The sequence below is a fragment of the Otolemur garnettii genome, unplaced genomic scaffold (assembly GCF_000181295.1).
Source record: "Otolemur garnettii isolate 467f Iridium unplaced genomic scaffold, OtoGar3 scaffold00049, whole genome shotgun sequence".
NCBI lineage: Eukaryota > Metazoa > Chordata > Mammalia > Primates > Galagidae > Otolemur > Otolemur garnettii.
In genome coordinates, this window is record NW_003852444.1 from 11,827,425 (window position 1) to 11,852,256 (window position 24,832).

Below are 24,832 nucleotides of genomic sequence, written 5' to 3' on the forward strand. Positions count from 1 at the left end.
GGGGAAGGTGACACAGGTCCCACAGGCAGTTAGGCTTTGGTTCCAGCGGCTCAGACTTGAATCCTTTTCTGTGAGGAGCCACACGCCCATGTGGCAAGTCTTCCAGGTAGGAGGAATACTGGGAGGCTCCCCCCACAGAGCTCCAGGAGTTCAGGGTGGGAATAAGGAGCAGACATCCCCAGGGGTCTCCTCAGGAGTCAGGCAGGGACAAAATCCCCCTTTGCCATGCTCCCCCACATCTCACAGCCCTTGTGACCCCCCTTCCCACTCAGCAGGGCTGCTCAGGGGCAGTACTCTTGGGGCCCCACACATGGAAGCCTCCAACCCCCCAGCATCCTGGCACAGCTGGGTAGCCCCTCCACAATGCCAAGGTTAGGGGTTTCCCTCCACAATCAGGCCAGACTCTATGGGTTTATTCACCCCAAACCCAAATGCCCAGGCTCAGCACTCTGAGCTGTCACCACTGTCCCCAGAGGTCTCCATGCAGGGAATCATCCCCTCTTCCCTCTACCTCCATCATGGAGCCAAGTGAAGAGGTGGCGAGCAATGCAGAATCTGATTTCCCGTGCAAACCCACCGTGAAATATTTATGAAGCATGACTTGAATAATTAATAGTTTCTCACAACTCTAAAACATGTCTCCATAACATCCTCTCCCCACCCCCGGAATCATTCCCCACCAGCGGGCCCCTTGATAGCAGCACTGCAGGGCCTGCCGGATTACTCACTTCTCTGCCTTCTAAGGCCCCTGAAGGCAGGCTGCCAGGACCACCACCTTGACTTTTTCTCTTTTTTAAAAATTTCACAATATTAAGATGTTACAAATGGTTTTGTTCCATGGATATTGTCGAAGGAAAAGAAGCCATACTCTGTGAAATAATTTAAAGAGATTTATCCGGAGCCAAATAAGACGACCAAGACCCCGAGCCATGAACATGCAGACCTGAGTTGCAGGTGCCCACAGCCCCTGAGACCCAACCTACCACCCCCAAGAAGCCTGGAGCAAGTGGAGTCACGGTGGTACAGTTACAGTTTGGTTTTATACATTTCAGCAAGGCAGGAATTACAAGTAAAGTCATAAGTCAATACATGAAAGAAACATTGGATTGGCCCAAAAAGGTGGGACATCTCAAAGCTGGGGTGGTACATATAGGTTATAGGTAGATTTAAAGGTCTTTTTAGGTGACAGCTGGCTAAAAGAGTTAGGCTCTGTCTGTTAGGCCAGGAGTCACAGAAAGGAATGCTGAGTTAAGATAAAGGTCTTAATCAGAGACAAACCACAGGACTAGTGCCCGGATTCCAATTGTTTGCTGTGAATATTGCAAACCTGCAGATAAGTCTTGCATAGCCTTAGTCTATGTTAATGAGCCACAAAAGACATCTCTAAGAAGGCAGGGGACATGATGAAGAATGTATGATCATCTTTCTCAGGCCAGCAACTCAGTTTTAGGGAATCTCCTTGGCCAAAAGGGGATCTATCAGTCACCTGCTGCAGGGGGCACCTTAAGATTTATTTCAGTACCCAGTATCTTGTATAATGCTTGATTTTCACTGTATCTCTCTAGCACAATCTCTGACTTGAAGCCCACGCACAAGGACTCTCACTTTCTTTCTCTTTCACACTTTCCCTTCCCTCTCTAGGGAGGTCAGCAGTACCCATTTAGAGACATACAAACTACAGAACAAGGAAACTCTCAAAGACCTTAGAGATAACCACTTTTTGGCCTACACCCTTGATCTTGTGACCAGGGAGGTTAAATGTCTTAACTGGAATCCCACAGGGTGATCCAGGCAGATCTGAGAAGGAGGCCCATCCTACCTTCTTCTTGGTCTTCATTTGAGCCAGGCACAGGTTCTTGGTTTAGCCCATGCTGTAGGGATGCGAGATCTGGGCTCCAGAGACAGGGCACTGGGAGCTAGTTAAGGCAGGCTTAGAGCCACAGTCAGCGTGTGTGTCCCCAGACCAGAAAGTGCATGGGTCAGGAGGCAGGTGGGCAGACTCCACTGAGGCCTCCCTTCTTCTCTGGAGGTGTCATGGGGCGGCAACTCTGAGAGGAGTTGGCCAGCCCACTCCAGCAGGTTGACTTTCTGGGGCTGAATTCTTTCAGGGGGAGGTGGTTGGGGAAGAGAGAGAGAATCTTCATTTAAATGCAGATACAGGCTTCTCACCTGGGACTGAGGAAAGTTTTTCCATTAAAATGCTAATGAAAGAACAAACTGCAACTCCAAATCCCCAGCTGTCAAGGGCTTTTTTCCCCTGCCCTGCCCCCACCATGAACCCTCACTCCTCATTCGTCCCATTCTGGCCGAGGGCTACAGTCAGCCCTTGACAGCTACCAATCCTTTTTTCTTCTTTCCCTGAGTTTCCCTGAGGCCCTCCCATCCCATTTCTTTGCCCCTGGATGCTGTGGCCAGCTTTCTGAAGAGTCCTGTGAAAGGGACAAGTCACCTTTCCAAGAACAGAGTCTGTAGACTGGAGAATAGTTGAGAACTGGAGCTCTAGAGTCAGATCTCACTTGTGCCCTTTTTTATCTGTGTGATCTTGGAAAACTTAGTATCTCTGAATCTCGTCTGTAAAATAGGTGATAATACCTACTTGGTATAACTGATTGGTGACTGAATTGTATATGCATGTATGTATTGCTACAGATGAAAAACAGCCTAGGGGTGGCACCTGTGGTTCAAAGGAGTAGGGCGCTGGCCCCATATGCCAGAGGTGGAGGGTTCAAACCCAGCCCCAGCCAAAAAAACTGCAAAAAAGAAAAAGAAAAGAAAAACAGCCTAACACTTAAAAAATCAGTACATGGTAGCTATTATTATTATTAATATGCAAACTCTGAAGGTCCAGAACATTGCCTAGCTACACTGTTAAACAGAAAAAAAAAAAAAGAGAGAGAGAGAGAAAGAGATTTAAAGAGATTTATTCTGAGCTGAATATGTGTGATCATGGCCCAGGGAGCCAAGCCCACCAGATCTTGAGCAAGTGGTCCCAAGGTGGTGAGATGACAGTTTGTCTCATACATGCTAGGGACACAGGGGTTGCAGGTAAAATCATAAATCAATACATGGAAGGTGTACATTGGCCCAAAAAGGAAGGGTGGAGGCTTATAGTTTGTAGGTGGGTTCAGAGATCCTTTGATTTGTAATGGTTAAAGAAATAAAGCTTTGTTTAAAGGATTGGAGTGTTTAAATGAGGATAAGAAGTTAATCAGAAAAAGGCCTCAATAGCCAAGTGATCTGTTAAGCAAATTGATGCCTGGAGGTGATTTAACCTTTGGCCTCCATGGCCTTAGGTCTTGTTAATAATTTATCATCTTATTGTCCCAGTCTGTTTTGTCACTCTGACGGCTTCTGTTTGACATTAATGCTGGTCAATTGTTATATCTGAACTCTAAAAGGGAGGAGGCATAGGGAGACATGGAACTCAGGTTTTTCTAGGGGTCCCTGGCCAAAAGGGGGTCCACTCAGATAGCAGGGTTCTAGGATTTTATTTCAGTTCACAACACAATCCTAGCAAAACTGCCCTGACTCTAAATATTCCAGAAGGCAGCTGGGGGAATAGGGGAAAGCCTCAGGCCTACCCAGAGCCTCCTCCACCCCTTCCTGGTGGTGTCTCAGGCCCGGTCTTTTCTACACAGACGCTGACTCTCTCAGACCTGAAGCCCAGCCGGGGGCCCATGTCTGGGGGCACCCAAGTGACCATCACGGGCACCAACCTGAATGCTGGCAGCAACGTGGTAGTAATGTTCGGGAAGCAGCCCTGCCTCTTCCACAGGTAACCCTCTCCCAGCAGCCCTGGGTGGAGCAGGGTTAGAAAGGAGAATCACCTCAGGTCAGCATGGGTGCCCTGTAGAGTGGGGCCGGGCTGCCAAAGGCAGGGACTTCCCATGCTAACTCCTTGGAAGCACCTCCTTTTCCCTATGGAAGGGGTGTTCTCTTTGGGAGAGCACTTTGGCTCAGTCTGCAGGCCTGTCCGGCTGCTCCACCTGGCAGGCCCATCATGCTCAGCCTCTTCATTTAGTGCCCATGGCACCCACTCTGCAGGGCCCTGGGGTGGCTGGAATAGTTTGGACTCTACAACTAAATCCTGTTTACCAGGGCCAGGTCCTCTCCAGGAGCTGCAGAGCCAGCAGGACATGCTGAGAGCTGATGGGAGCAGCAACCCATTAGGGTTGAGCCCCCTGTGGGCAGTTGACTGTGCCTCCCCTGGTCCCACTGTGCAAAGATAGGCAGGCCACCTGCCATGAGCCAGCAGCCTAGAGTGAGGGATGAAGTCAGAAGTACATCCAGCGAGGGCTCAGGGAGATGTGGCCAGGGCGTACCCTCTGCTGACCTGGGATTCTCTAGAGAGAAGATTTCTGCAGGAGCTATTATGAGGGCTGGGACAGACTCCAAGTCAGACCAGGCCAGGCCATGCAGTGTTCAAGAAGCAATTTTTCTGACACTTCTTAAAATGGTAAGGAAGACTTTATTCAGAACTGTTGCAATTGATGTCAAGATTACCTCGATAGGGGAGAGAGATCAGGCCCATTGGATTTACAGCCAATGAGCTGAGTGGGGGGAAATCACTAAGAGGAGGGCAGGCAGGGGTCAGGGGGCCCTTGCTAAACTGATGAGGACTCTGGCTGTAGGCAGGCCAGGGTGAGCAGACATCAAGACATGAGGAATTTGATCAGTTATCAGAAGTGATCACATATCAAATGCAGAAGTGGGTGTTCTTGCCAAACAGACCTTGGTAGGATTCTTGCCAAGAACAGGGCTAAGCAAAGACCCAAGTACAAGGCCAGGTTGAAAAGTGGGCTCAGAGGAGCCCATCCAAAGTTTGGTCAGGGGGAGCATCTTGGTCACTGGCCTTTAAGCTCTGTATCTAGGGCAGCACTCACCCACTGCTTCTGAGGACACCTGACCCAGGGCCACTGTCCTCTTCAACACTGAGGCAGCCGGCTCTGTTTCCCTCCCTCCAGGCGATCTCCATCATACATTATCTGCAACACCACATCCTCCGATGAGGTGCTGGAGATGAAGGTGACGGTGCAGGTGGACAGGGCCAAGATCCATCAGGACCTGGTCTTCCAGTACGTGGAGGACCCGACCATCGTGCGCATTGAGCCAGAGTGGAGCATCGTCAGGTGGGAGCCGCCCGAGTGGACCTCAATGTCTCCACACCTCACTTTCCCCTCCCAACTCTCAAAGCTGAGAAGAGTTCTGGGGGCCCGGCTTGGGGGACGGATGAACTGGGGTTGGTTCCAAGCACCCCCAAATCAAGCCTTTGTACTGCGACTCCCTTCCCTCCTCTGGAAGCATTCATGCAGGACCTGGCCTAGATGCCAAGCTCTGGCCAATAAGATCCCACCTCCCCAGTTCGGGGACTGGCACTGTGCTGGGGGCCCTGTCTCCTCCCCTTAGTGACAACTGGGGGACCAGTCCACTCTGCTCACTCCTGGCAAAAGTGGGCAATAACTCTTCAGGCTGAGGGGTGAGGAGAGAGAGTCAGATCAGACTTGACTTCTTTCCTGCCCTGGTAGGAAGCCATGTCTTGGCTCTGCAAACCCCAACAGGACATTCCGGTCCCCTATCCTGTGTACTTGGAACCTCCTGATAGCTAGTTCTTGCCTCAGCAGGACCTCTAAATGTCTGTTTATGTTATCTTTCCCACCTCAGCAAAGCCTCAAGGGCAGAGTTTGTGTCTTGTCCCCTGCTCTTTCCAGGGACCTAGCACAGAGCCACTGAATCCATTCCATAGGGAAGGGACCAGGCACTGGATGTGGTTAGAGAAAGACCCTGGGACAGGGCCCAGGGACCTTGGGGGCTGATCCTTCCTAGCCATTCACCTCTAACAGGTTGCACGCTCTTCCTGGGCCTCCACCACTCTGGGGACTCCCCTGGAGATTTGGGGACCCCAGAGTCTCCAGTCTCTGGGGGTGGTTAGTCTCACTTCAGGAGAGGAGCTGCAGGTACGTGGCAGGACACAGGGGATGAGAAGGTGCTCCAGAGCCCCCTTTCTGCAAGGCTTGTGAGATCACTAGGAAAGCGTTGTCAGGGGCCGCATGGGGGTAGAACAAGGTCTTCTGCTCAGAGGAGGTATCTCAGCCCTCCTCCACTGCTTACCAGCCGGGTAACCTCATCTAACCTCCCAGAGCCCCTCACTTGCCACCTCCTCACAGGCACTGAGGGAGTTAGAAAGACACAAAGGTACAGTGCACTGTCCACCCCTCCTGGGTGCAGACCCCCACTGTCTGCTTCTAGGGAAGCAAGTGGGTAGTGCACACAGAAGTGGCCTCTATGCGCTAAGGTGGGGCAGGGATGCACCCAGTCCAGGGAACAGCCTTTTAAACCAGGGGTCAGCAAACTCCAATCTGTGGGCCAAATCTAGCTGGGCACCTGTTCTTATAATAAAGTTTTATTGGCACACAGCCATGCTCCTTCACATATGTGTTGTCCATAGCTGCTTTCTTCCCACAGCACAGAGCGGAGTAATTGCTACAGGGACCATATGGACCACAAAGCCTAAAATATTTACTACCTGGCTCTTTATAGAAAGAGTTTGCAATGCCCTGCTTTGAATCCAAAGAAGGGGCAACTTTTGCCTGCTGAGCTGAGACTTACTTGTCCTCAGCAGTTGCTCTCAGGCCCAAACCTTGTGAGCTTTACCCTCGATCTTAAAGCAGATGCAGAACATGAGGCACATGGGGGAGGCCTCAGGGGGACAGGGGGCTCTGCCTGGCTGACCCTAGGTTGCTGGCATAACCCTGTGCCTCAGTCAGTGTACTCTGCAGCTCTCTGAGGAACTCTAAGCCTGGTCCAATTCAGGTTTTCCCTGTGCCATTGCTGCAGAAATGGAGGTGCTGTCCTCCCAGGTACTCAGCTGCTGTCCCTGCATCACCTTGATCACATCACCATTACCAGGGAGGTTGCAGACACATTCTGGGGCTGCCAGTTTACCCCTGGGATTCACTTTGGTTAACAAGCTGGTGCTAAGATGGCACTCTGCCCAAGCCATGATTTTGCCTCACTGCCCAGTGGCCTGGGTTGCTAGCGAGCAGAGAGGGTGGACGTTTGGTAAATGCATGTCACATTGGTGACTGAGAAGGGTGGAAAGATGGCTGCATGGCTGGATAAGCTCATCTCCAGCACTGCCCTGGGTGGAAGCACCTCTCTGGGCTTCACTGGAATTTTCCTGTGTGTATGTGTGTGCATGTGTGTGTGTGTGGACAGAGGAAGGGAGGTAACTGGCAATATAAAGATGAGCAGGCAGATAGATGGGTAGAGACAAACGTGGATGTGGGTGTCATGGCATAATAACTTGCTAAAGCAGGGTTCTTCTCGAAGATGCTCCTTGCCTGGGAATTAGGTTGTTCCTCACTTTTTTTGAGTAGCCCCCAAGAATTTGATCCAGTGGCACACTGCCCATCCCTCCCTGCCTGGTTCTTGGCCAGCCTAAGGATGGAAGGAGGACACTGCCTCCTAGACAAACCTCGTGAACCCTCCCCATCAGTGGTCCCATGCCAGCCAGGGTGCAGGAAACAGGAGTCTCAGAGCTTCCGTGTTCCTAAAGGTTCCTGAGTTTCTGGGCCCTCTGCCTTTCCCAGATCTCAGCATGACTGAAGACTGCGGGGTGGAAATGTATACTACAGTCGCCCTGGGGTGGGGGGCAGGCTGTGCCAAGCCCCTGCAGGGTCCGATCTAGAGCAACGCTCCCATTAGGCCACGGCCAGTGGGGGAAAAGTGCCATGACTGGTGAGGACCCGGCACAGGGTTTGCAGAGAAGAAGCTGGCTCAAGTCAGAAGGACCTGGGGGCTTCCAGGGCCTCCATGAGGGGTCCACGCCACAAATGTGCTCGGTGAAGGATGGCCATGGACATCTGGCCATCACTGTCTTCCCCGTGGCTGCTGAGACGCTCACCCTTATTATTATTCAGTCAGCCAGTCATCCCAGTCCCTGTGAACATTACCATGCTGCCTGGTTATCACTGTCCTCACTGTCAAGGCTCAGCTCGATCACAGTCATCACCAAGTGCTTTTCCTATGCTTGTGATTTACATGCCTCCTCCTTTCTCCCGGGTTAGTGGGAACACGCCCATCGCAGTGTGGGGGACTCACCTGGACCTCATACAGAACCCTCAGATCCGGGCCAAGCATGGAGGGAAGGAGCACATCAATGTGAGTCTGGGGCCGGGGGCACCCTGCTGCCCCTCTACAAGCTGCTTCCCCCCCAGGGTGGGGGCCTCAAGGACTCAGGCAGCTCTGTCCATGCACGGGTGACCACAGCCTGTTGTAACTGCATGCTGAGGTGGTGGGCTAGACATGAGGGTGTTCTCACTTCTTGGGTGCAGGCATGGAGGAATGATACTATAGGAGTTTCTAAGGTTTCATTCCCTGAGTTTCCAAGGTTTTATTCTTCTGGTCCCATCCAACTGGTCCCTGCCACACTGACTGTGGGCAAAACTGGAGCTGGATGCCTCCATGGAGCTTATTTCTGAGTGCCCCAGTGTGGGGTCTGGCTCCAGAGGAGCTGTGACAGTCCACAGTCCTCTGACACTGACCATGGTATACTAAGGATCCCAGGAAGCCCACGTGTACACTGGGGCGGTGGGCATAGGGAGGACACCCTGCATGGAGCCCCCCTCTGGCTTTCTCTGCAGATCTGTGAGGTTCTGAATGCTACTGAGATGACCTGCCAGGCTCCAGCCCTCGCTCTGGGTCCCGACCACCAGTCTGACCTGACCGAGAGGCCTGAGGAGTTTGGCTTCATCCTGGACAATGTCCAGTCCCTACTGATCCTCAATAAGACTAACTTCACCTACTACCCAAACCCGGTGTTTGAGGCCTTTGGACCCTCGGGAATCCTGGAGCTCAAGCCTGGCACACCCATCATCCTAAAGGTGAGGAAGGGTGGGGGTTGGCAGGTGGGAAGAAAGGAGGGCACTGCTGCTAGTCATAGCAGAGACCAGAAGTCACAAGTGCCTGCCGTGTTTCACAACCAGCATCTCTTGGAGAAGTTACAGCAAAACCCAGAGTCTGATAAATATTCTCTCTGCACCTGTGCTGGGAAGAAAATGTGCTTTACAGGCCGGGTCCATGTGGGCAGACAGGCAGGTCCACCCTGGCTATTTGATTCCCAAGCTTTGTTTGTCTGGAGAGACCAAAAACTGAGGTCAGAGGCTCATACTGCTTCTTCCCAGGCAAGCTTTTGCTAAGCACAGCATAGGGTTTCCTTGGAGCATGGATCACAAATTAATTTTAACTCATCTGACAACTTGAATCAGCCAGTAATGACAGACTCCAACTCTGTTGAGAAAGTTTCTGAGGCTGCATTTGGGATAAATTGAAAGAGTACTTTGATTATTGATTTCCTGCAGGCAGGAAGGAGGGGTGGTGATATATACACCAAGGATATTTTGAACTTAATTGTCACTAGCTCACTAGCAGGACAGGGCCTCTGGGTGAGAGCACCTGGAAGTCAGCCAGTAGCTGTGGTCCTGACTCTGGGTGGGGAAATGGGGCTTTCTGTCCATCCAGGGCAAAAACCTGATCCCGCCTGTGGCCGGGGGCAACGTGAAGCTGAACTACACTGTGCTAGTTGGGGAGAAGCCGTGCACCGTGACCGTGTCGGATGTGCAGCTGCTCTGCGAGTCCCCCAACCTCATCGGCAGGCACAAAGTGATGGTGAGGCCAGCAGGACCCTGCCCCAGATGGAGTGGGTACCATGGGTGCATTTGTGAGTGGGGCCAGCTCCATGCCAGGCCTGAGTGTTTCAGCCCACCATGAACTTCCCTTGTGGCAACCTCACCCCTCAAGTTCCTTCCTCCTGTCCCACTCCCAAGCTTCTCTCTCCTGTATTAGCATTCTTTCCATACTGGCTGGTGCAACAATAAAGCAATGCAAACCAGCACAAAATGATGTGCTAGACCTGCTAGATCGGGATGTCCAACCTTTTTTTCCCCTCTGTGACACACTGGAAGAATTAGAGTTGTCTGGGGCCATGCATTAACTACACAAACAATAAAGACAGCTGATTAGCAAAACAAAGGTCCGTGCATACTTTTCATGATATCTGATACCACAGATAAGCAGAAAAAAGTCCTCACAAAATCAGCTACGGCCCACAGGCCACAGGTTGGACACTCCTGTGCTAGACCCTCTACTGTATGCAAAAGAGCTTCCAGGAGAAAGACTGTTGCTAGCCCAGGAGGTCCTCAATATCCTGTTCTGTGCTTACTTGTCCCCTCCTCCAGTGGGGGTGAATCTTAGGAAGTCCGTCACCAGTGTCACGGCACATTGTGTTGAGGTCCCAGTGTGTGCTGCTTCCTTAGGATGACAACAGTGCTGAGTAGGGGGATGTGCAGTTTTTTAGTTGGGGGTGGCCTCACGTGCCCCACCACCCATCGCCCTGCTGTCTGTTCTGCTGGCATTGATAAGACTCCTTCCTGGCAGGGTTCCCCCATCCTACCCTAGGTGAGCTGGACTACTCCCCAGGCTGATCTGTCCCCACACCCAGCCCCTCTGCCCGGTGTGCCCACAGGCCCGTGTCGGCGGCATGGAGTACTCCCCCGGGATGGTGTACATCGCCCCGGACAGCCCGCTCAGCCTGCCCGCCATTGTCAGCATCGCGGTGGCTGGCGGCCTCCTCATCATCTTCATTGTGGCTGTGCTCATCGCCTACAAACGCAAGTCCCGAGAAAGCGACCTCACACTGAAGCGGCTGCAGATGCAGATGGACAACCTGGAGTCCCGTGTAGCCCTGGAGTGCAAGGAAGGTACTGAGTGCCCAGGTGGCCGCAGCCCCTGCTGAAGGCTGTGTGTGTCCCTGTGTGTGTGTGTGTGTATCTCATATGCAAGTAGGCCAGGCAGAAGTCAGCAGTGCTGATGGCTGGGTGTCCTCCCTGTGATGCCCTGAGCCCGTGTTCCAGACCCTGTCCCTAGCAGGCTCCATGCTGGCAACACCAGGTGCAGCTGAGGCCACTCTGCCCTCTCCCTGGCAGTGTGATTGGGATTATTTAAAACCCCGCTGGAGCAGCCACTGGACTCAGAGTCCTGGCTGGCCCAGTCGGCTTTGCACTCCACTCTAGGGAAGGCCTGGGGGCGTTTTGACATGACACATCCCAGCAATCTCTAGCTCCCTTCCTGTAAGGCTGCTCTGTGACTTAGAAGAAAGAGTATTTCACAGCTTGTATTTAAAAAAAAATTACAAACACCACCATAAAGTAAAATCAGCTGCACTAAATTTAAGAAGGAAATTTAGGCGTCAGATTCTTATAACCCTCAGGACATCATTTTGTGAGCTGGTTCTTTGCTATGGATTTATACATGGAGTAGACCAGCCCTGTACCTGGGGCTCTGGCATCATACCACAGCCCACCAGGACAACAACCGCTCTTTTGATGGGGAAGTGGATCCATTCCTTCCCCTCTCCACTTCCTTCAGCTGTCAACACAGCATCCGCCTTGTGGGACTGTTAATTACTGCCTTTTATTATATTTACGCTGCTCATTTTTTTCTCTGCAATGTACTCTTTCCTCTAATTAGGTGTAGTGATTAGAATCTCTTTTATGTGTGGCAGGCACAAGGCTTTGAATGTTGGAGGAGCTTGGTGACTTCAAGGAAAGCTACAGACCGATAAAAACCAACCTCCTCCCTCTCCTCCCTGCAGGCCGAGCACCCTACCTGGGAGGGGGCAGCCATGAGGAGTGTGAACATCCCTAGAAAGGGAGGACTCTGCAGTTAGACAGGCGTCTAGCCCCCAAGTGTCGGGGGAAGCCCCAAGAGGGAGCCTGGGGTCTGGCCCCTGGGGAGAGCTGTCTGCAGGGTGGGAAGCAGGCATTCAACAGCAAAGGATAGTGGAATCAGCCCTGCAGTACCTTCCTGGGCTGCCCAGAGCTGGCAGCTGGACATCTGCAGGGGAGCCCAGGTGCAGCAAAGGTGTCTTCTTGGAGTCTTTGAGGTCAGCCAGGACATCACCCGCTCTCGAAGTCACAAGGTGCCCAGCCTGACCTTTCATGGGCCTCAGCTTCTGATATATGCATGTTCCCACGCCACACATGCCTACACACTCACAGGCATGCTCACACACTTACACATACTCACATACACACTGACATGCACGTGCATGCACCTGTATAGTCACACTCATGCACTTATGTACTCACACTCATATATGCTAACACACACGTGCACATACGTACTCACACTCATGCACACTGACACACACACTCATGCACCCACACACTTTCATACATACCCACACTCATTGGCAGACTCACACTCAGAAGCAGTCACCCACACATGCACATGCTTGTGCACACGTTCCCACAGACTCCTACAAGCACACATGGACATGTCCCTCACTCAGGACATACATGGTGTTTGCTGGAGCTTTTGGTGCTGCTGAAGAAGCCTACCAGCCCCCCTCTGCACACACACACTCACATGGAAGTATGGGTGCCACTTGGATGCCGTTGGGTCATCTGCCATCAGGGCCATTCTGTGTGAGATGAGCTCCTGTGTCCGGGTGACCAGAGCAGAGGGGTGGAGTGCAAGAGACAGGAGTGACAGAAGATACCAGCAGCCTCTGCAGGTGTCCAAGTGGGGTCCACTTTGTCTTTGTGGCCTTAGTATCCTCCTGACACAAAAAGCCAAAATCCTGGGATGTGAAAGGGCTCTGCAGGGTGGAGCCCCGCCAAATGCACCAGGAGGGCAAGCAGGGCTCCTGTCCACATTCCCGGGGTGCTGTGCTGGGTTTATGTCATCATCATACATCCCACTCTGTTTGCTTTTAGGGGGGCTCTATACCCATGTTGGGCTTGTGAATCCCACTTGAGCTCCCCCACAGAGTATTTTCCCCTGTTCTGAGTTCATATAAATAGAAATATTGGTTAGTCAGTCTCCACTGGCTTTTCTTGTTTGCTGAAGTGTTAATCTATCCCAGTTGTGCATATGCACGCGTGTGTGCACACATCTATGCGTGTGTGCATCGGTGTACGCATGGAAAAGTGTACCAAGGAAAAGGGCAAAGCAAGGAAGGCCTGGGGGCCGTGCCTCTGAGTACTTCTTGTGATGGAGGGTGGCCGTAGAGGAGAGCGTGCCCCGGGTGGGCCGTGATGACCACTCAGGAGCTCTGTGACACTTCAGGCTTCACTGTGTGCTGGACTATCCCAGCTGGGGGTTTATAACCCTACGTGTCTGTCTGGAGGCCAGAGGGGCCTCCACATACAGTAGTGCCCACATGCTGACCATAAGTCACCAGCAAGTAGCATCACTCTGAGGGAGGAAGGGCCAAGCTACCTCCTGTGTATTAGACAGAGGGAACATATTAGTGTGGTGGAGTCTCTGTTTGAGGTTCAATAACTCCGCTGAGCTGTATGGTCCAGTACTGGGCCTTCAAATGTTTTTCCTGCATCAGAAGAAACTTTTCTGAAATCCTATTAGGAAATCTATAAAACATAGCATCAGGAATGGATCCTTCATCACTGGAACCTCTCCCTTCTCTCACTCATCCCCCTACATCCCGCTTCCCAACTCCCTAGCACATTTTGCAAACCAAAGCCCTTCATCTTTGGGTGAGTCCCTACTGGCCCCCAGCAGGAGCATAGATCTGTGGACGGCTTCATGCACACCCTTCCACATGCTTTGGAAGGGATTCGGCCCATAAACAGGATCCTTGCCTTGTGTCTTTCTCTCATGCTAATGCCATCTGTCCCAGCTACTTAAACACCCCCTGCCCAGTTATTCATACACATCTGTGGTCCATAAAGTGTATCCCTAAGGGCTGGGGTGAGGGTTCAGCACACTTGGACATGGGGGTAACTCCTGGGCCCACCCTCTCCAGCGGTCTCACAGGCTTCTCTTCCTGCCAGCTTTTGCTGAGCTACAGACAGACATCCACGAGTTGACCAGTGACCTGGATGGAGCTGGGATTCCCTTCCTCGATTACAGAACTTATACCATGCGGGTGCTGTTCCCAGGAATTGAAGACCACCCCGTCCTTCGGGACCTCGAGGTAAGAAGCAGTACCTCATCCTGGCATTAGAGTCGGGATTGTTGGCAATCTTCAGGTCCATCTCCTATCTGGAGGTGAGAAAGCTGAGGCCAGGGAGGTGACACAACTTGCCCCAAGTCCCCCATCATGTCGGCACCAGGCTGTCCCTCTGGAGGAGATGCAGCCAGGCCAGGAGCCACAGAACAGAGATACAAGTAGGGCTTCAGGTCTTGGGGGGACATTCAGGTCTTGGGGGGACATACAGCCCTTTGAAAACTGAATGGAAATTGAAGACCCTCTCTCCAGAAATCTACCTACATATATGCAGAAACAAGAACTATGGCAGATAAATTTAGAAAGCTCATTGTTCAAGAAACCAGGTTATAGGGGATATTACTCACTTAGTTGGTGCTCAGCATATAAGGGATTTTACCACTTGGAAAAGATCAATGTTGTATTTGGAAAGGAGGCAGAAAGATGACTGATCAAAACTCACCATCTCGTCTACCAGCAAGGACCCCCTCTCCTAACATTTTATCCCACTTCCTATCTGGTATGCTGTCTTATGTATAAATTCATATTTCACTTTGTCCTGATAGTGCTTTGGAATGGCTTATAGAGATAAATACCAGAGAGAAAAGGAAGCCATTTTATCATGCCATATAATTGTCAGGAGTAATCACTATTGGTTGACTTGTTACTAATGTCCTGCACGGTATATCCGGTCGCCTCCTTTCATTCATTTAACCTCCCCAAGAGCCCTGTGGAGCAAGTGAGCCCATTTTATAGGTGACAAAACTAAGGGCATGACTGATTTTGGCAACTGCCTGGGGCCACACAGCTGGTGGAGGTGGAATGAGGATTTGAGCCCAGGCAGTTAGACTAGCGAGCCCTTGCTCCCAGGAACAAGGCTGTGCCCCACACTTCTGGGGGCCATATCCATGGCCTGCCTTTTGGCTCTGGATATTTACCAGGATAGATCCCAGATGTATAGCCAGGGCAACAACTGACAATTAGATCGATCCCAAGATTTACATTGTCTATAAAATAAAAACAGATCCATCTCTCAGGAGTCGGGTGGTTTTTCAGGCACTGACACCTGTGGCAATCTGTGTGGGCTCTCCCAAGGGGACATACAGATTGTCACCTCTGCAGCACACCCAGCAGGTCCTCAGCAAGGTTCACAACCCTCACGTTTCTCCACACTGCTTGTTGAACGACGCATGTTTGTGTGCATGTGTCTCTATAGCGGGCAGGGGCACTTCTGTTTGCAGGGCTCCCCTCAGCTGCCAGGCACCAAGAGACACTTTCTGAGGCTGCGGGCAGTGGGCGCTGTGCCCTCACTGACAGTGCCTCTTTTCTCTCTGCCTACATACGAGCGTGTGCATGTGTGTAGATGTGTATCCACACACAGAGAAGAGCGCTATGTGAGTCACGATACTTTTCTCTACTGTTTCCTTGGTCCTGCTCCTTGCCTTTGGCCTTCCCCCAATCCCACTCACTCTTCTTTTCCTCTCTCCTCTGGCCTCACCTTTTGTTTGATTCAAAATACCAGGTTTCTAAGGCCACTGGGGAATATGCAAGTCCCTGGTGAAAAGATGTGTTTGTGAGTGTGTATGAGTGTGCAAGTGATGATGGGTGTGACTGTGTGTGAGAGTTGATACCATACCTTATTTATCTTTGCAATTCCAACTTCAGCAGAGCAGAGTGCTTGTCACAGAGTCGGCAAGTAGAGAATGGTGAAGGATTGGATAAATGAAGGTCTGTGTGTCTGTCAAATTAGGGTAGGAAGGGCCATGCTGGAGCGGGGTGGGGAATTCATGTCTGAACATCCCTGTGTCTCCTGTGGACAGGGTAGCGAGTAATCTAAATAAGAATTCAACTAGGCAAGTACATAAAGTTATTCTCCTTTCTTCATTAGCTCAAAGTTTTAAGTCTAACTAAGTCTCTTTCATGGCTATAACTCTAAAATTGATTTTCTAACAACTTTTACTGCATCACATTGGCATGGGGCTTTGCGAGATCCGGCCTCTTCTGTGAAATCCAGGGATCAGGGACCACATGTGGATCCCTGTATTCGTGTTTGTTTGTGTCCAATCCCTCTGGCCCTGGAATGGTTTCTTCTCCTTTGTGCTCAGCGTTCTGAGTATGGACACAAGCCATTGATTAATCTCAAGCACTGTTCCCCAACGCTTTCAGCCACTGGGATAGGGATACCTACCCACTGCTTGGAAGTGTGAAGAAGGAGATGTCCTCTTGCTCAGACTGTCCTGGAGGGCAGGCCAGCAGGGCCCCTCACTGGGGCATTCAGAGAAGTAGCTTCCCAGACACAAGGCATGCCCCAGTCCTTTAAAACCACAGAGCAGTCAATCATCCACTCCCAATTTCAACCTATCATTGGCTCCTAAACTCTAACCTATTGGGTTACAATTAAAATTTACTATCCAGTTTTATACTCACAGACTTCAACTAAATTAGAGAACCATCTGGTGAATAAGGAAAGTCTTGTTTCAGAGTGGCATTTGCTTTGGGGGAGGGTGGCAGGCCACAAAGGGGAATTGTTCTGCATACTCCTTCCCAAGACACTTCACTTCCATCCCCTCCCTTCACAAAACGAGGAGAAAAGTCCTGCCATCTGCACCCCAAATCGCTGTGCCGAGGCATTAGCTATCTGGGAAAGTGGTGGGCCAAAGTGATGTGTGAAATGCAGTCCATGGAGCTCGAAAGGCAGGTAATAAACTGCGCCATTTAAGTGCGCACAGTGCGTGCCAAGCACTTTACATACATTATCTTATTTAATGCTCATAAAACATTATGACACAGGCACGCGCAGCCTCGCTTCACAGATGAGGCAGTACAGCCTAGAGGTGGCGTTTTCCTCCATGGGTCAATATGGTCTCTAGTTCTAGAACCCATGCTGCTGAACATCTTCAGGTGGCTTGGGAATGTCCCTTCCCAGAGGCCCAGACTTGATGCCCAGGAGGCATGTACACAGAGAAAGTGCAGCTGCTGCGAGAAGCCCGGAGTGCATCCTCTCACCAGGTGTACCATCTGGCTGGTCCCTGTCCTCTTCCAGCTCCCTGAATGCCACAGTCCCACACCCGCATGCAGCTCTCTCCTTTCGACAGCCAGCCTGAGCAGGTGGGAGGCCCAACACAGGAAGGTGGTAGCCAGGAGAGCTCACCTCTGCAGAACAAAGGACCAGCCCACAGAGCCCCCAGGATGGAGGGGTCTTGGGACTCAGGAGCTGGCCTCCTGGTTGACCTTCTGAGGGAAGGCCTGTGTCTTCTTGATTCCTGACTCCTGCCGGCACCTTGCCCCAAGCCTGCAACACAGGTGACTCAGTAATGAGTGACGTGAATGTTCTGCCACCTTCCGAGACTTTGGGCAGACAAGGTTTTCGCAGGCCACCTCCATCTTTCCCAGTTTAAAACCTTAAGAGTAGAATAGGATAAAATGTCTGGGTTTAGGAAGTTAGCTCTCTGCTGCATTGTAGGTTTTCACACTTTGGCCTGCTTGTCACCCCAGAAGAGGGTAGGACAAGGTGCTGACTGCCCAGGTTCATTCCCTGGCTTGGCCCTTCTCTGTCTTGGGTCTTTGGATAGGCTCCTTAACCTCACCAGACCTACCTTCCCAGTGATGTGTGCATTAAATGTGTCAATATTTCTAAAGCACACAGAACAGTCCTCTACATTGAGTAAGGTCTGCATACACCATAGCTGTTATTACCTTTATAAGCTGGTTAAAAAAAAAACAAAAACAAAAACTGCGTCCTGGGTGGGCTCTGCTGCTAATAAATGACTGTGATAGAATTAACCGTCACTGAAATCACACCCATCCCTGCTACATATTAGGCATGCCTTCCCTAAGATGTGAAGTGTCTCCCCTCCAGGAAGATAGCCTTGGGGACAGAGCTCTGAGGACACCTCAGTGCCAGTCATGGTGGCCCCTCCTTCTCCCTGCCTCCCCCACACTCTGCCCCAGAAGGCAGTCCCTGCTCTGTATTTTCAGAGTGCTCTTCCTTGAGAGCAGAGCTTATAATACATGTTTTAAGTAAACTGCTTAACAGAAGTATTTACACAGAAAGTTGTGCAAATGGCCAGCGCCCAGCTTAGCAAATTTTCCCCAAGTGAACACACCCAGCAAGCTGGTCTCCAGACAGGAAGCAGAATATTTCCAGCCTTCCAGGGGTCCCCCAGTTTTTAAACTATTTAAATGGTGCTCTGTAAACAGTATACCGTCTTTAGGATCTGATTCTTTTCATTCACTATGTTTGCAAGATTCACCCTGTTAATGCAAGTAGTGAGGGGCCGTCCACTCTCACCACCGTGCCGTGTTCCATCAGGTGGGGTATAGGCAGCTCCTCCGCCCGTTCTGTGCTTGCAGACATCTGGGCATTTGCAGTGTGAGGCTGTTACTGACCATGCTGCTAGGCACATCCTTGCAGATCTCAGAGTTGCCTCTTCCATGTTTGCTGAGTGGTCCGTGTGCATTTGGAGGATGTCCCAGTAAACAGACGATGTAGACAGGAAGATAAAACCATCTTCCTTCCCTGCCCCTGGATTCAGCAGGGTCTCAGCAAGAGTGCCTAAGAAAATATCAGTGCCAGAATTGGGGCGTTCTTTAGAGACTGCTGGGCTTAATTGTTCCTTTCTTAGGTGCATAAATTTCCTTCCCAGAGAAGGAAAGGGACTCACCCCACATTGCACAGTATGGGGGTGTCAGAATCCACATGAAACACAGAAGTCTGGACTCTGAGGCCACCAGCCTCCCAGCAAGATGCATAGAGAAGGAGTGGGCTGGCCAGTCAGTCAGTTGGAGGCCCAGGCCTGGTGATCCTGCAGACAGGGTGTAAGCCACAGTGGCCCCACCTGTCAGGAGTTCCCACGGGCTGTGAAGGTGTGCTTCCATGGCCCAGGGCCCCTCATCTGCTTTGTGTCACTGTCAAGGAAGAGCTCAGGCCTGGCAGTCTGGAGAAGGGGTCCAATCCCAGTATCGTCATCCATTAACCGGGTGAGGCTCTCTCTCTGTCTCAGTCAGCTCATCTTGAAACTGGAGGAGGCTGTGATGAGTTTCATTGGCTACTGAGCACTGGTGCTGGGGACTCAGTAGGCACTGGCCAGGCAGGCTCTGGCTTGAGGAGCAGGTCCTAGTTGACATGGGAGAGTCAGGGTGCAGGCGCAGCACATCCACTGGAGCCCCCAGCAGATGGAGTCAGGACCCCCTGGGTCTGCCTGCAGGTCCCGGGCTACCGGCAGGAGCGCGTGGAGAAAGGCCTGAAGCTCTTCGCCCAGCTCATCAACAACAAGGTATTCCTGCTGTCCTTCATCCGCACACTCGAGTCCCAGCGCAGCTTCTCCATGCGCGACCGTGGCAACGTGGCCTCGCTCATCATGACGGTGCTGCAGAGCAAGCTGGAGTATGCCACCGATGTGCTGAAGCAGCTGCTGGCCGACCTCATCGACAAGAACCTGGAGAGCAAGAACCACCCCAAGCTGCTGCTCAGGAGGTGAGGGTGCGGCTGGGGCTGCCGGCGGGGCTCAGGGTGCTCCCTGCCCGGGCCCAGCCTGTGCCCGGCTCATGAGCCTTCCGGGGAGACCAGGGCTGAGCTCCTGGGAGAGCAGCCTACTCCCTAAGGTCACAGCTATAGCCCACGCCCTCTTGGAGGAGTCTACCCATTGTCCCCAAGAGGTGTGGGCACCACCTCCACCCTGGCTCATCCTGCTGTTTGCCCCATATCTGCTCTTCATTCTCCCCTCTCTGCCCTTCCACTCCCATTGTACTGCAGTTCCTCACTCCTGGAATCTTCAGAGGTCATTGGGACCACCCCCCAGCCTTATCTAAGTCAGAATTACAATTAAGAGAGAGAGCAATGGCCTCATGCCACAAGGAAGCTTGTTAGAAATGCAGAATCTCAGGTGCCCCCCAGACTCACTGACTCAGAATCTGCACTTTAACAAGGAACCTAGGTGACAGAATTAAAGTCTGAGACCCACGGAATGAAAGCCCTTCAGTAACAACTTATCCAATATAGCCAGCCTGACACTGCAGGAAGCCTTGAGCTTGACACTGTTGAACCCTAAAAGGTCGAGTGTAAAGACGTAACCATGTCCCAGGGCTTTGGCCTTAAAGGAAATAGAGACTCACTCCATCCATGCTCCCATTTGAGCTCCCCATGTACTCAAAGGCCATTTCTCCCCTGGACTGTTACCCAGTGTCTTTAACCTTGGCATGTCTGAAGTTGGCAAACTCCTGCATTCACTCAGTATGTCTAGCCTTCCACCCAGACCACCTGTGTGCTGTCTGCCTCTCTCTGCCTGTCCCCTGACTTTCACCCTTGGCCTCTGGCTCTCAGGCAGGGCCTCAGGGCCTCCCATGTGACCCAGTCACTAGATGTGGCTTTCGGGCTTTTTTCCTGGTGCATTTGCCTACACAGCTAAAAATGCTGCTGCACACAGGAGCCTCCAGACAGCTTTGGAAACAGCAAGGTAGATCATTTTGATTTTTGTTTTACTTTCACCACGCAGCCACCCGCCAGCATAATTCTAGGGTTGCCACTGGCTGCCAGAGCTCCCACCGACAACTTCCCGGCGTGGTCTCACTCTGCTCTGCGTCTCCTCCTCTTACTGCCTGTCCCTGCCCTCCCAGACGCTCTCGCTTCCTTTGCTTTCTCTCTATTTCCCCTGGCTGCCCCGCTCCCTTCAACATTCCTCCTCCTTTTCTCTCTGCGGCTTCACTTAGTACTGGCAGCTGCCCAACTGCCTTGGGGCTTTAGTTATTAGTATTTTCTGGCAACTGCAACCTTAAACTCTATCCAAACATACCTGGATGGGCTAGTTTCTCTCTGGAGCTGACCGCATGCTTAGTACAAGTTTGAGTATAATTTGTTTTCTCTAAATGGATACATTAGAAGTGTCCCTGGGCTACCAATACTGCTGCTGTATCTTCACTTCCAAAGGGAAAGAATAGATGGGCTTGGGTTAGAGATGAAAAATGCAAGTTTAGACTCAAGAAGGAACTTCCTGTCTTTGCAAATGAAACATCAGAAGGGTTCCCAGGGGAAGTTTCAAAGCATCTGAAATCCTTTGCAGTAGGACAATGTTTACATCTGCATGCTGTTGCCAGCATTGGGAGTCTATAGGCTGCCGGTGGTCTCACCTTCTGGCCCTTTGATCATGACCCTCTTCTCCTGCCACCTTTCTTCCTAGCCCCGACCAAGTTAGTATCTCTCCAGGAATTTTTATGTTTCTTTTCTCACAGTCTAGCCTAGAAAGTTCTCTAAAGCTATATACTACCCAAGGATTGGCAAAAGCTACTTGTGACAATTTATATCTAAGTTAATTAAAAACAAATAAAATGGAAAACTTCAGTTCCTCTGACATACTAGTCACATCTTGGGTGCTCAGTGGCCACATGTGGCTGGCTGGTGGCTCCCATGCTGGAAAACACAGAGAAAAAAATTTTTTTTCTTTTTTGAAACAGAGTATCATTGTGCTGCCCTCTAACTCTGGGGTTTAATCAATTCTCTTGCCTCAGCCTCCCAAGTAGCTGGGACTACAGGCACCCACCACAATGCCCGGCTATTTTTGGTGTGTGGGGGGTGTGTAGTTGTCATTGTTGTTTGGCAGGCCCAGGCTGGGTTCAAACCCACCAGCGCAGGTGTATGTGGCTGGTACCCTAGACACTGAGCTACAGGTGCTGAGCCCACAGAGAAAATTTTCATCATCATAGAATGTGCTGTTGGACAGCGGGGCTCTGCATTCCCACAGAAACCCATTCGCGGGCCTCATGCCCAAAATGTTGTCCTACAGCTTTGTGGGGAAAGCTTGCCTTATTATTACCGGGGTATCTAGAAGTCCTTGCAGTTCTCATGTTCACTAAGATCTCCAGATTTGGCCTAAAAGCCATAAGCAGCCAGATCAACGCGTACACTTCCCCGCCCCTCCCAGCCCTGGGCTCTGACCTGCTGCTTCTTTCTCTGTCTTGTCCTGCTGGTTCCCCCGGTGACTGGTGCAGGACTGAGTCGGTGGCTGAGAAGATGCTGACCAATTGGTTCACTTTCCTCCTCTACAAGTTCCTCAAGGTAGGATTGGATGTGGCCATGTCTCTACCTCTGCCTCGGGTACTCCACCCTCCTGGGCATGAAACTGCTTCATCCTCACCTGCTGGGGGTCACTCCCCCTCCCCGAGTCCCCCTCACCTGACTCTTAGAACCCCACAAGCCCTCATCATGGCCTGTCTCAGGAGATAGAGCAGCACGGTCAGTCCAGCCTCAGAGATGCAAAACCCTTGAGGATGGATTTTCCCCCAGCAAGGGACAGATGAACCTCTAGGCAGCCATGTGATCCCTAGAGCTAAGTTCCCAGATGAGGCTGAACACAATCTGCCTATTATTTTGTCACTTCCCGTCCTGGCTCCAGACCTACTGAGGCTGATAAGAGTCTCAGGCGGGTACAGAGCCCCATGGTGCAGCAGATAAGCCAACCAGGTGCCTGGGAGGTGGAAGAGTGGTGCAGCTTCAGTTACTAACCTGGTTTCTAAGGAGTTCACACTATGGAGGACCCGCCTCTGCTTTGGATGGAGCCTCTGGTTGTTGCTAGGGTGGGGAGAGTGAACAGAGAAGGGGACAGGAGATGGAGGGAAGGGAAGAGAAAGCTCTTCAAGAGTGGTAGGAAAGGGCAGAATGGGGGAAGGTCCTGTGGTCCAAAGAGCCAGGAGAAATGAACTCCTGAAGGGCAAAGAGCTGGAGCAGAGGGGATTGAAGAGCTGAGTGCTAGGGCAGGGGGAGGAATCCGGCAGGAGCAGTGGAAACAGCCCTTTGGAGAGGGCAGGACTGGGTCGTGGCCTCTGCACATTGGTAGTCCCAGAGCTCTGCCCAGCATGGTTCTTCTCTTATCTAGGAGTGCGCTGGGGAGCCTCTCTTCTCCCTGTTCTGTGCCATCAAGCAGCAGATGGAGAAAGGCCCCATCGATGCCATCACAGGAGAGGCCCGCTACTCCCTAAGTGAGGACAAACTCATCCGCCAGCAGATCGACTACAAAACCCTGGTAAGGCACCTTCACTGCTGCCCCCACGGGTCTGCCAAGTGAGCTTGGTCCTGAGCACCCCTGCCCAGCAGAGGAGATGTGCTGGAAATACTGAAGAGCCCCCTTTCCGGATGTATCTGCTGCTCAGGCCCACCCAGGTGCATCCCCGTGCCTATGACCCCAGACTTCCTCTTCTTCCCTGAACCAGGCATCTGGGCTTACAGACCAGTGGCTCAGATGCCCCTGAACAGCATTGATGTCATTCCCACAATAGCAGTTGTAGGGTTGTGGCCCTTACCCACAGTCTCTAGCTGACCCAAGTGGCTTCCTCTGTTCTCCAAGCCTGGAGGATTAATGCTTTGCAGAACAGTTCCACATGCCAGGGACTAGGGGTAGGGAGGAGAGGAAAGCAGAATGCATTCCTCATGGTTCTGAAGCCACATTTTGCCTCCAGTCTAAGTTCAAATACAACTGTGACCCAAGCTATATAACGTGAGGCCAAGCATTTGCCCAAGGAACTTGTGGATTTCCTTTGTCAAGATCCTAGTAGAAACAGCTGCCCCAGGAGGCAGCAAAGCTTGGAAATTCAGAGCATGGAGTCTAGAATCAGATAAACCCAGATCTGAGCCTTGACTGTGCTTCTGACCCAAAGCCCAGACCCCACAGCCACCTGGGGCAGCAGCCCTGCCTCTAACCAAAGCCTTCCCTGCTGGCCAGGAAGGTTGTGCCCATGACCCACCTACCCCACTCATTTCCAAGAGCCCCAGGAATCCCAGGAGACATCTGAGCAGATTTGCTGGGATTGGCTGAGGATCCGGGGGAGCATTGAGAGCAAGGCCCTGCTTCCTGGTGGTTACCGTCTGCTCTGGAGGAGAGAATCAGAGGCTCCAATTAAAACGGAGAAAGGGGTAGAAACTTCTTCCAAAAATAAAGTCTGAATGGATTTCTTAATGAGACAGAACCACCATTTTAATGTCTCCTGCCCACCTCTCCCGCTCTGCTCCCTTCCTTTCCTGGCTCCCAGCAGCTTCCCAATATTGAATATAGCACAAGCTGTGATACTACTCTGTCCGCAAATTGCAGCTTCCTTTGTTGCAGAGGCCAAAGTGCTGTTAGTGCACTGAGCTGGTTTAGGTGAGGTAGCTGGACTGGGTCAAGGCCGAGCACCCACTGAGGCAGGGATACCTGGCATTCAGTATCTGTGGGGAAAGGGCCACAAATTGCTCTGCCACTGCTTTGCCTGGAGGAGGAACAGCTGCAGGGCACTTAACCATCTGTGGGCATAGAGAAGGGAACTCCCACAGAGTGAGGGCAGCAGCCCCCTGGAGGGAAGAGGAGGGTGGGAAAGCATGCTAGGCAGCAGCAGACAGGCTGACACAAACACCAGGTGAGCAGCCACATACACAAACACAGAGTAGTGGCTGGAAGGGCCTGGGCACTTTGGTCAACTGCAAGCGATGTTATCCTGGGCAGGAGGGATAACCACAGAGAGGCTCTGAGAGGCTCAGGGAGAAGTGAGGGCCCCACCTGACAGTCAGGTGCAGCTCCTAAGCACTGAGTGATGCACTGGATTGATGCTAGAGCTTGACTGGCATGGCCTAGGGCCCTGATGCTGGGGTGTCCCAGGACCATCAGCACTGTATCTGGGAGCCCACTAGAGCACTGGATGCTTACCTGGGAGCCCGAGCCCACTAGGGTGCTGGATGCTTCCTGGGAGCTTGCTAAAGCACTGGATGCTTACCTGGGAGACCACTAGAGTGATGGATACTTACCTGGGAGCCTGCTAGAGTGATGAATACTTACCTGGGAGCCTGCTAGAGTGATGGATGCT

General features: G+C 51.8%; 1 protein-coding gene across 1 annotated transcript in view; it reads left to right on the plus strand.

Annotated features, from left to right (window-relative positions):
• Positions 1-24,832, plus strand: part of PLXNA4 (plexin A4) — a 357,753-nt gene that overhangs the window by 301,990 nt on the left and 30,931 nt on the right. Inside the window, exons 14-23 of the mRNA XM_012806241.2 lie at positions 3,639-3,775; positions 4,965-5,129; positions 8,067-8,160; positions 8,643-8,882; positions 9,520-9,666; positions 10,523-10,757; positions 13,854-13,996; positions 19,216-19,484; positions 21,992-22,058; positions 22,876-23,022. Coding sequence (XP_012661695.1) covers positions 3,639-3,775; positions 4,965-5,129; positions 8,067-8,160; positions 8,643-8,882; positions 9,520-9,666; positions 10,523-10,757; positions 13,854-13,996; positions 19,216-19,484; positions 21,992-22,058; positions 22,876-23,022 — 1,644 coding nt within the window. The remainder of the gene's footprint in view (positions 1-3,638; positions 3,776-4,964; positions 5,130-8,066; positions 8,161-8,642; positions 8,883-9,519; positions 9,667-10,522; positions 10,758-13,853; positions 13,997-19,215; positions 19,485-21,991; positions 22,059-22,875; positions 23,023-24,832) is intronic.